Source organism: Anser cygnoides, chromosome 3 (assembly GCF_040182565.1).
Source record: "Anser cygnoides isolate HZ-2024a breed goose chromosome 3, Taihu_goose_T2T_genome, whole genome shotgun sequence".
In the NCBI taxonomy this organism is placed as follows: Eukaryota; Metazoa; Chordata; class Aves; order Anseriformes; family Anatidae; genus Anser; species Anser cygnoides.
In genome coordinates, this window is record NC_089875.1 from 68,962,441 (window position 1) to 68,974,222 (window position 11,782).

Below are 11,782 nucleotides of genomic sequence, written 5' to 3' on the forward strand. Positions count from 1 at the left end.
TTCGGTTTTGGATTCATTTCGGGTGCCCCCTGGGCTAAGGGGGGTGCCAGGCTGCCATCCTGCTGCGAGCCCCGCTGGCCGCTGGCCAGGCGCAGGCCTCCGAGCGAGGCTTCCGGGCAGCGGTGCTGCCAAGAAGCCACCCCGTGCCCACGCTTGCGAGGAAGGCCTCTGGCAGAAGGGCGAAGCAGGAAGCCATGCACGTCCCCGAGCAGCAGGAGGCCTGTGGAGGAGGCCATCTTGTGGCTGCGTGCCCAGGGGATGGGAGAAGCGACATGTCACCGCCTCGGGTGCCTCCTGCCTCTGTGGGGCCGGGAGAGCAGGCAGTGCCCCAAGCTGGGGGGGGGGGGGGGGGGGGGGGCTAGGTGTTTTTCCTCATCCCGAGAGGAGATTCTGTGTGGAAATAAAAATATCAGACTCTACGAATGTCTGCAGGGAGCCTTTGAGTGTGGTGGAATACGCGCAGCAGGAGGGTCTGAAGGAGACATCTGCTTGCCTGCCTGGAAAAGCTGAGCCTCGCAGGCAAGGAGCAGAGCGCTGCCACGGCTGCGGTGGGCGAGAGCAGCGCTGAGGCACAGAGGCCCTTGGCCTTCAGCAACTCTCCAAGCCAAGGTTTGGAAAGGAGCTGACACTTTTGTGTTTACAAACATGTATTTGCGGAGAAATGTCATTATACTTGCCTGGTCTGTTGCTCGCTAAACATTTTTATAACATTCTCTACACATCTTAACACAAGGCTACCCTGGACAGCGGAAGAGATCCCTCACACCAAGCTAAAATACGTGTTATCAGGAAACACATTTCCAGTAACTTTTGGCTGACCGTTTGGGAACAAACAGCGGCTGTGGTGATCTGCACGGAGATGAGAAAGCAGCAGCGCTCACCCCTGGGCTGCCTGGGCCAGGGGCGGTTTTGGGTGGTGGGATCCTTCCTTGGGCAAGTTTTGCTGTAGCATTGCGGGAAATTTTAGGCTGGTCGCAGCTTGTCAACTGCTAGGATATTTTGAGCTGAGCACTGTGGAGTGAAAAAGGAGGGCTAAAGATAGAGAAAAGGCTGGGGAAGAGGGAAGAGAAAGATTGAAAAGAGCTGCACGTACTTGATAAAAAGTGGCCGTTCTCACAGTTGTGAGATGTTCCTGACCTGCCGTGCTCCCGTTGTTGAGTCACATGTAGATTTGCTAATGCCCGCTGGGAACTTTTTTTTTTAATTTCATCTTTGAATTTTCATTTTAGCATAGTGTGAAATCTCAAAAAGAAATTAATTGCCTTAAAGTGAGAATCTGTCTCATATTCCTGGGGAGTTAAAAGATATTTTGAAATATTTTTTTTTCACAAGCTTTGTTTTGCGGCTCCAGAATATTTGTTTATTTTGACAGTTGATGGGGAAGGACGGTCTATTCCGTAATTTAGCAGTCTCCACATTTGCCCAGTTTTCAATTTGATTTAGCAGATTTGGTTTTCATCCCCTAATCACTTTTGTTCATTTATCAATGCCCTAAAATAAGTAATCACTAAATTTGGAAGGCTTAACAGAATCTGCTCCACAGATCCAGGCTAGCTTGCTTAACACTAGTGGGATTTCTTACCAGTAGGTGTGAAGCGAGATGCATGGTAGAGGTATGTGGTGGAGCTAACCTGCTGTTTTGCCTTCTGCCTGTGGCACAAGCCAGTGTGCCGAGTCCCGTTCTTTCACTCAAGCGCACTCCTGCAGTTTAAGGAAAAGACTGACCGAACAATTGATTCTTCAGGTTTGACAGTGACTGCTGTGAAGGACTTTGGGGAGTGGAACTTGGAAGCTGGTGCGCTGGTGCTTGCAGATGGCGGCCTTTGTTGCATTGATGAGTTCAACAGTATCAAAGAACATGACAGAACCAGTATCCATGAAGCAATGGAGCAACAAACCATCAGTGTAGCAAAGGCAGGGTAAGTGGCATGTTAAGGTGTGTGGCAACATAACATGTTTCTCTTGCACTTACAAGTTGGTGGGAGGCTTGTCATGCTGACTAAATACAGATGGTTTCTTTGTTGTGCTGCATAGTTTTGTTCTCAACGGTATTTGTAAACTAGGTGAGCCAGCATTTCAAAGGACAGTGCAATGGACCTGAGGTTGCAAGCAACCAGAATGAAGACATACCCTGCTCACTACTGGGTTTTCAGTCTACCACTGCCCTTAGGCAAGGTTACTTTCCTAAGAATCATAGAATCATTAAGGTTAGAAAAGACCTCCAAGATCATCTGGTCCAACCGTCCCCCTACCACCAATGTCACCCACTGAACCATGTCCCTAAGCACCAGGTCCAACCTTTCCTTAAACACCCCCCGGGACGGTGACTCCACCACCTCCCTGGGCAACCCGTTCCAATGCCTGACTGCTCTTTCTGAGAAGAAATGTCTCCTAATTTCCGACCTGAACCTCCTCTTTGTGTTCTTTTTCTTGACACTTGGTGGTAGCCACCATACTAATTGTATGTGAAATGACGAATTTCACAAGGAACTCAGAAAGCAGGACTTCATTTCTCCAAATTCCAGTAATACTGGATGGTAACAAAATAAGACCAAATGATTTCTAGGCTGCTCAATCTTATATGTTGGGCATGGCATGACCATAAATTCCTGCTTACTTTCACGTCCTTACCTTCTTTCTGTACTAGACTGTATTCAAATCTCTCATTTTTTTTCCCCTGCCAGTTTGATCTCTGAGCTCTAATGTCACTCTCTCAGTCACATGCAGCTCTTGTCCAGGCCCAAATCATATCCTGGCTGGTATTACTGAAGTCTCTGCTACCCAAAAGGCATCATCCTTTCCACATTCCTCCTTGTCGCCTTCAACTCTGGTCTTGCTCCCATCACATTTTCTTCCTCTCAGTTACAGAACAACTTTGGACGGGAGGCAGCAGTTACTCTGGAGCTGACTAGAAATAGCTTGGTGACAAACCAAAGTTAGAATACGGCTGCTGCCTTAACTGAAGCAATTGCGTTTGGACTACTAGAATAAAAATAATCTCCGCACATCTAAAAACACACACCGGGATAGCATAATTAAGAGGGAAAAATGTCAGTTTCCCTGAGAAACAGATTATATGGCTGCCATCATTGGATGGTTGGGCTAATATGGGCAATATGACTCTACACAGGAATAAAACATACCTGTATGTTACATTTTATTTTACTTTCTGAAAATGTGAATTAAGCTAAAATGTTACTTTTCATCGTGAAAAAAAATCTATTTATACTGTATGAATCAGCAAAGCAACATTTGTTTCTGAAAAGCTAGATTAGTTTTAATCAGCTAAGGACGTACCTGTATATAGAGATTACTTGTGGAAATATTACCTAGCTACTTTTGGTGTCCTGAGTGCTGTCTTTCTGTCTAGTTGCTATTCTGTGACTGAGAAATGCTTGATATATAATATCTATTAATAAAATAAATATGTGTATAGTTTAGCTCGTATACTCTTTAAATGTAAGATGTGCTGTTTATAACATAAAAACATGATAATTGTTGTTAACACTTTGGAAGCATTTCCTCTGTTCAGCTCAATTCATCTGTAATGTTCATCATATTTTTCTCTAGCTTGGTATGCAAGCTTAATACAAGGACAACTATACTGGCAGCAACAAACCCAAAAGGTCATTATGACCCTAACGAGTCTGTCTCCGTCAACATAGCCCTTGGCAGTCCCCTGCTGAGCAGATTTGACCTGGTCTTAGTATTGTTAGATACAAAGAATGAGGAGTGGGACCGCATCATTTCATCTTTCATCTTGCAAAATAAAGGTAAGAGTATTCTTTTTTTTTCTAATTTCCCCACCTTTCTGTTTAGTTTGTTATTTTTCAGCCTTTCACATTAATCAGTGTTTGCATGTTTACTGTGATAGTTGCCTGTGGTATGGTTGCCTTTCTAGTAGGAATAAGATAGAGATCATTGATTAATTAATAGGGGTGAGCTGTGAACATCATACCTTTACCTTTACTCTATGATCATTTGCAAGAGATTTCAGCCCAGACTGCTTAGGCTTCCATGTCATGCCTTTGCATCACTTGATGAGCAGATCCTGCACACGGTACCATTACATGCTGTTAATGAGAAACTTAATTCAGACAGAACAAATTTGAGCTGTGTATGCTGCAGGGCCTGAAGAGTGCATATTAGCGTTCCGTACGTGGAGCTGTGTGCTCTGGAATTAGGGAAGGCAGAGTGATTTGATTTTAACCTGCTTTAGGAACACGACTTTGATCCCCATTAGAGAAGTGGTTAGAGGAGACTCCTTCAGCTAACTTCCTTAGTTTTCTTCCTTCCCAAAATGTTTCCCTGTAAAAAAATGTTCAGAATATGGCAGGTAGCCTTTGGCTTCTGCAGAGTAGATAAAGACAGCCAGAGGAAGTACATACGTTCGAGTGGCATTTTGTACTTCACGCAGTATCAGAGCACTCAGTAGTGGCTGTACCATCTGGTGGGCAGCGAGTCTGACAGCACTTCTGTTCAAACTACTGGAGGCTTTGCCATGGATTTTGCTAGGGGAGGGATTGGATGTCCTGTAACATTCCACACTGGAATTTGACCAAGTCCCTGAGGACTAATGTACAGTCACTCCAGTATGCCCCAGAAATACGGTAGGAGGTATTTACATTCACCCATCTATTTAACAGGAATTATTAGGAAAAAGCTTGATGTCTGTTGTTATAAAATTACTGACTAGGCAGTTGTTACGCAGGTTGCCCTAGCAAGTCAGAAAAGCTCTGGAGCATGGAAAAGATGAAAACCTACTTCTGCCTTATAAAAAGTATACAGCCAAAACTGTCTGATGAGAGCAACCTGATCCTCGTACGCTATTATCAAATGCAGCGTCAGAGTGACTGCCGAAATGCTGCCCGAACTACCATTCGCTTATTGGAGAGTTTGATACGCCTTGCAGAAGGTAAGGCCGGGACAACTTTATTTTTAGGCTAACAATTAACCTCTATGAAATGAATAGATCAGGAGTATAATTATAACCAGTAAGCAGAGTATAGCGGTTTTCTCCATAGAGGTATGGATAGATGAAACTTGCATTGTTTGATCTTTATAATCTAAAAAGACTTGGGGTTGGAGATTTGAATGTGCGAAAGGGTTTTATGTTTAGATGATCAAAAACAGTTTTAATTTTGCCATTCTCACATTCATAATAAAAACTAAAGCCACTGGAAGAAATTACATTTGAGGAAAAAATCTCGGAAGTTACATGCCTTTATGAAAAGCAAATCTCAGGATTCGTTTTACTTTATTGGAGTCCTGGGCTGCCATTCTACTCAGCCTGAGGAAAGGTGTCAAGTATTTTATTCTATCCTAAAATTAATATAACATCGAATACAACACATTTTTGCTCAAGTCTCTGTCTTACAATAGGTACTGCAACATTTCCAACTCTAAATTCAAATCTTATTCTACCTAAAAGAACAAAATCAAAGGAATTAGTAGGTCTCTCTCTTAAAATGATTTTGTTTTCTACAATGGCATATCAAGTATTTTCGGGATGAATTTAAAAGAGAATCTTTTTTTTCTTTTTCTTTTTTTTCCCCCTTTTTTATGCCAATCAGTAAGATAGTGCTTTCTGCATCAGATGTTTATATTTTGGTCTCCATTTGGGGGTGAAAATTATTTAGGTGAAAGACATTATCAGCCTTTAGGGATTCACATATTATTTATATGTTCAAGGTTTTTTCCATTCTTGTGTGTCACATGGTTGGACTTTCAGCAGCACTTTGTTCTTTCAAACTATTACATAGATGGTATTAATTAAAGCACCTTTCTCTTGCTGGGTAAGAACTGTGTTTGCACAGCCAGTTAGAATGGCTTCATGCAGTAAATTATTTGCATTACATCCGTTTCGTCTTAAGAAATGGAAGCAAGAAAAAATAAACTATTGTAGAGAAAAGTATGTTTTAGACCACTTAGAAGAAATCAAATCTTTTCTGACCTACGATGAAAGTTATGCTTAATTTTTCACTTTTGATGATGACATCTACCTATTTAGATAGGGATGTTTTACATCACACTCTCTGTGATACCCAGCACTTTACATTTTTTAACTCTAGCATTTTGTGTATCTTTATTCAAACTGTCACAGTTACTGTAATCCAGAAGTCACATTCTTTACTAGTAAAGGTGAGCCTTCCAATTCCTCTTGAAATTGACACGAAAATCAAAAGGATTATATTAATGTTTAAGTTAGACCTATATACAAGCTTTTGAAGAGCTAAAGAAATTTGAAGAAATATCATCTCCCTTGTAGTAAAAACCAAACCAAACCAAACCAAACAAACTAACCTTTTTGACCTTATTTGCACTTGCACTTACTTTCAATGCCCATCTGTTTTTTCTAGCTCATGCCCGGTTGATGTTTAGGGATACTGTGACTTTGGAAGATGCTGTAACTGTGGTATCAGTGATGGAATCTTCTATGCAGGTACAGTTTCTTGCAGAGATTGCTGTAATAAGGGATTTATCATGTTGGTGTGTTGCCAACTCGCTTCATCTCTTTGGGAAAGATTTCATGCAATCATGGAAAGTAGGTAATCAGAGACTTCAACAAGTAATTTTTAGTCCATCTTGATAATTAAAATACTTAAAAACGGGTTATAATGAAAAGTCTGGATTGATCTTAAAGGAATAGCACTTTTTTTTAATAGACTTTGCAGTCTAAGTGGAGTTTTGGTATACTATTCGCTCTTAATAATCTACATTTTAAAGACCTCTTGAGCCAGAAACTGTGTTTATATCACTGTGTTTAATAACTTCTGACAATTTTTTCTTTTATGATGTTACCTTTTCACCCATTAGCTAGGTATGAGAGAACCAAACAATTTTTATTTTTTCTGAGAAAGTTTCAAGTAGTTGCCAAGAGCTATACTTTATTTTGCCATTAGTTGATTTTAAAACATGCTCTTGGTGATACTGAAAATCACAGAACTTTTAGGAGACTAATTTTACTCTGGAAACCTTAAAAACTTGGTTGCTGTATGCTGAAAATTGTGTATACCAGTTATCACACAGATTTGTGTAGTGTTTCCATGTAAAAAAGGCATTGAGAAAAGGCTGAAGCCTAGATTTTTGTTTACTGTAGCGCCATTAGGATACTGAATATAAGGAAAAGCAGCACATTTATAACAAGAAAAGGAATATGAATCTGGTACAGGCTTTTTTAAATGGAAATGTGGAAAATAATGTAGATGACTATTACTTCAGATGGAATATTTTTAAGAGAAATGAATCTTAATGCTTTGAAATAGAAAATAAAAATTACCATAAGCAGATTATCCAAAGTTTTGCATGTTGAGGTTCTTAGCGCTTCTGAATTACTTGGTTTTGGCTCTGTCAGAGACAGTGTACTCTACTGCACAGATGACTGGTCTGATCCAGACTGTCATATCCTATGTTTCTGTATGGTTTGATACGAATATATTCAGGTTAAAGCAATTTTATGCAGTACCCACTAGCTCAAAGTATGTTAAAGACTTTTGCAGGAGTATGCGCATTTTTCTCAGATAAAGAGCGTCAGGATAGACGTACAAAGTCACACGTGGCAGGTAGGCACTTGTGATCTACCTTTTACTTTCAGTGGAAGTTGAGAGACTAGTTGCAGTCAGTGCCACAAATAATCTACTGCACAGTGTTGCACATGGAATTTGTCTCAAAAATACTACAGGGTCTGACCTTATTAAGTAGCAGAAGATTATTTTTCTGTCTGCTGCAATTCATTTTGCACTGTTTTGAAGAGCTCAGCTTTTCAGTGAGAGCACTGCATCTAAGTTAAAGTAAGAAGCTCTAACTCTCTGTCCCATTGAAACAGGAGAAGATATTACATAAGTGTTCATTAACTGTAATTAAAACTGTAATTACCTAGACTGGAATTTGATGGGACATCATTTTCAAAGCAGTATGAGTTTGGGACATAAGAAACCCAAAATACTCAGATATTTTTTTCATAACAGGTCAAAAAGTGGAGACTAATGAATGTATATTGTCATCTGTATATTGCTACGTCATCAGCAATAATAAACGTAAAAGAATTGTTTTAACTGTGGATCATTTTCTCCTATTTATTCAGCCCTCAAGGGCTGCAGTTTGCATAACAAGCATCTGTCTAATCAGTGTCAGTGAGAACTTTGCCTGAATTATGACTGTAGAAGACTAGCTGGGAGCAGTTGATATGTTCATCATATTTGCTCCATTCTTCACTTTTTATGAGGGAATAGGTAAATGTCTTAATTTTTTCTAAGAATCTGCAAACTTGAGATCTGCTATTTAAGGCCAAATTTCACTTTCAACCTGGAAAGTATAAAAGAATCGCTGAAATTATTTTTGAAGGCAGTAACTTATTTGTTTAAAATAAAAAAAAAGAAGCAATATGCAAAAGTTTATTTTCAGAAAGTGTTTCCTTCTCTAGAAGAAAATTGTTTTTATCTATAGATTACATCCTGTGTTTCCTGCCTAATTGTAGATTGAGGTTGGAAATGAGGGAGAACCAGTGTTATTCTTGAAGGACTGGCTGCTACCTTTCAGCTTAGCAAACACTGTCTTAAATGCTGTCTTTCCAAACTAGCTTCTACCAAAAAAATCGTATTCTTGCCAGTGTAAAATCAAAGTTCACAGTTCTCAGTCCAGTATTCAGATACTTTATGTGAGCCCTCTTGGGAAGGAAGACTACCCATTTTTATCACTGACCTCGTTCATTGTTTTTTTGTTTGTTTGTTTGTTTTGTACTCCAATTCACCCTTATTTTTCTCAGGGAGAAAAAGGTCAGGGAGGGCAGGACATAATTGTATCCCGTGAGCATATGCCTTGAGATATATGTTCCTTTTTTTTTTTTTTTCCATTGGATTCGTATATCAAAAGTTGACGGTACTCAAGCCAAAAGCAGCTACCCCTTGTCAATGTTTGCATCAGTGTTTTATTATTTACTGTTCAAGTGCTGTTCTAAATACAGAATTCTCAATTTCTTCATGTACTTTTCTGTGGAATTCATTTCCCATCTATTTTAGTATTTCAGAAATACTAATTTATTTATCTTCATGCAGTCATTGTGAAGTGACAGGCCGGTACTACTCCTGTTCTATGATCTGGAGCTGGCGTACGCAAGATCCTGAAGACATTATCCGTTGGAGCACGTCCCATGAGAAATGGTTAGGGCCTTGGTTTCAGAGCAGGAGAACTTTGAGTGTTTGAGCACATTCCCTGTTGATAGCAGTTTCCTTCTGTGAACACACTCTAGGCTCCCAGTTACGAGTTTATTGCCTTTCAAAACCTTTGCTTAACTGGCTCTGTCAAAATCACAAGAACTGGAACTTTGCGTAGAGATAGAATCCAGTTTTCCATGGCAGCTTTTAGCTGTCCTAACCAAGAGACCAGGCTTTCCTTTCTACAGTCCCTGCCTCATTAACTATGCGCTTCCCAGTGGTTGAAACAAATAAAGCAAAAATCACAATAAAAATAAATAAATATTGAAACAAATAAGGGTCCTACAAGAATGTTCTCCATTACTACCGATCAGTGCTTCGATGTGGAACAAATTTGTCACGTTTCTGAGTCATCAGTGAAAAATAAAACAAGTGATAACTTAAATGGGATGTGTTAGTGGTCGCACAGCCAGCCATTGTTACAGCACTATGTGGTTTTAGAGAGCTTGAATTAGCCACCTGAATGATGTTCTTTCAATTTGATTATTTTTTTAATGTGAAATTTTTAAATTACAAAATGGAAAAAACAGAAAAATGCCAACATACGGCATCACATGGGCTGCATGTTTTTGACAGGGTCTAGACTCAAGAGTCTCTATGTGTCTATATAAGAGTCTCTGTAGATAGAGTCTCTAGGCAATTTCTGGTTTTAGAGGCTGTCAACTTTTGCTATTGCTCTCATGGTGCTTGATAAGCATATCGTTCATTAGTTGTATTGAACTTTATAGATTAGATAGGAGTTGTAAATGATAGCTAATCTGTGGCAAAATAGAGGGTTGTTATGTTTTGGTTTGGTTTTAAAGAGTGGTAATGGAATATTTGGTGTGGAACAAGTCAGTTCGTGCAGATATTCTGTTCCAAATAAATACTACTTCATTTCTTACAAAGCACAGCTCAATTGTTCCAGATTAAAAACACTTGTTTTCTGGAATTACTCCTAAATAGCCGGTTACCCTTAAAGATCTATTCGGAAATATTTTTGCAGTTTGATTTCTGACATGTTGACCAGCCTTAATACCCAGATCTTTCCTTGTAAATAAGTAGGAAAAGCTAATTTAAAAAAAAAAAAAAAAGTCAAAATATCTTCTATTATAATAGAATGGGTAATATCATGGGTAGAATTTTTGAATTTTTACAAGGCTTTTGGAAGACTACTTTTTATTCCTAACGTCCATTTTTAATAATGATGTTCTCAGGCCTTACATGGACTTTCTATTTTTGTATAAATCGAATAAAATCAACACCCAGCAAGAGTAAATGGCAGGCTTGATCGTAAAATAGCTTTACGTGTGTAAGCAACCTTGCCTGTGTGAGCAAATCTAACAGGATTACTTGTGTGAATAGAGTTACTCAGTAAATATTTGCTACCTTAAGCTTTAAAATATCTGAGGGAGAACTTTGTAGTAAATGGTCTCTGCTACTTAAATCTGATACTGAATAAAAAAGATTACTTCCTTTTTTTTTTATAATCTCTTCTGGTGATATAGGGGGGTGCACTTCTTGGAGCCATCAATGCCTTGCACACCTCCTTCCCCGAGAACCCGATGGCGCAGTACCGAATGCAGTGTGAACTCATACTGGAGCGACTGGAGCTGCAAGATCTTCTGCACAAGGAGCTGCAAAGACTTGACAGGTTAGAATATGCAGAGTAACAAAACAATCCAATAGAGAAAAATAATTGTTTGACAGTAATACCTGGGGAGTGTCTAAAAATAGAATCTGACATTGGGAAAGGACTTGTTTTTTAGAGGACATGAATAAGCAAGGAGATTGGTTTAAAGTAATACGCAGAGATCATCACAAGATCATTTCTCTGGGTTATGGAATGTACAAAGAGTTTAACAGTTTAATCAGATCCCAACATATATCTCAAATTTATACTCGGGTATATTTCAACTGAACTTATTAGGGTAAAAATGAAAGATTTTGTAGCTGAGCAAATAATTTTATATAACTTTGCATTACTTGCTTGGTAAAATACAGCAGGTTTGCCTCATATTTTTAAGCCTTCCTTTGTGTTGGGCTTGTCACGATTCTTGCCTTTCTTTTAATGGAAAATACAATCCTGAATCAGAGTTCTGTTCTTCTGGGTGATTTTCGTTTTTACACACTGGAATTTTCACTATCTTTTCTCTAGTTTTCAGCTCACTACAATAATATGTGGAAAGTCTATTTGCTGTTATTAATAGAAAACTTTTAACTTCCTGCGGCTGAGAGGAGAACACTAGGATTGGCAGGAAATGAAATACATACAAACAAACAAACAAAACACCACATTTGTTTCCTGAAATGAGATTAGGCTTTAGAGAAACTTGTACTGCCCTATTGTTAAAAGGAAGGTAAAAGATTAATGTTATTGAAGATAAAGGAATAAGAACAGCTGGGAAAATATGCTTTTTCCTTCAAGCATTTTTCAGACTTTGTTTTGCAATTTATAGTAAGGACATCTTAAATAAGCACTAAGGCAATAAAAGCAGATGAAAGTGGGGTATCTCCAACAGGCAGACAAAGACTACCTTTAGAAAACAGAAGTGTTCATAAAGGGTTATAGAAATATAGTGTGGGGTGGG

At 39.1% G+C, this 11,782-nt stretch overlaps 1 protein-coding gene across 3 annotated transcripts in view; it reads left to right on the top strand.

Annotated features, from left to right (window-relative positions):
* Positions 1-11,782, top strand: part of MCM9 (minichromosome maintenance 9 homologous recombination repair factor) — a 62,743-nt gene that overhangs the window by 31,812 nt on the left and 19,149 nt on the right. For 2 of the 3 annotated variants that reach the window (XM_048065545.2, XM_066994362.1), the window contains exons 7-11: positions 1,745-1,919; positions 3,571-3,773; positions 4,712-4,915; positions 6,360-6,442; positions 10,700-10,845. In XM_048065545.2, coding sequence (XP_047921502.2) covers positions 1,745-1,919; positions 3,571-3,773; positions 4,712-4,915; positions 6,360-6,442; positions 10,700-10,845 — 811 coding nt within the window. The other variant, XM_048065546.2, reaches the window with a different exon arrangement.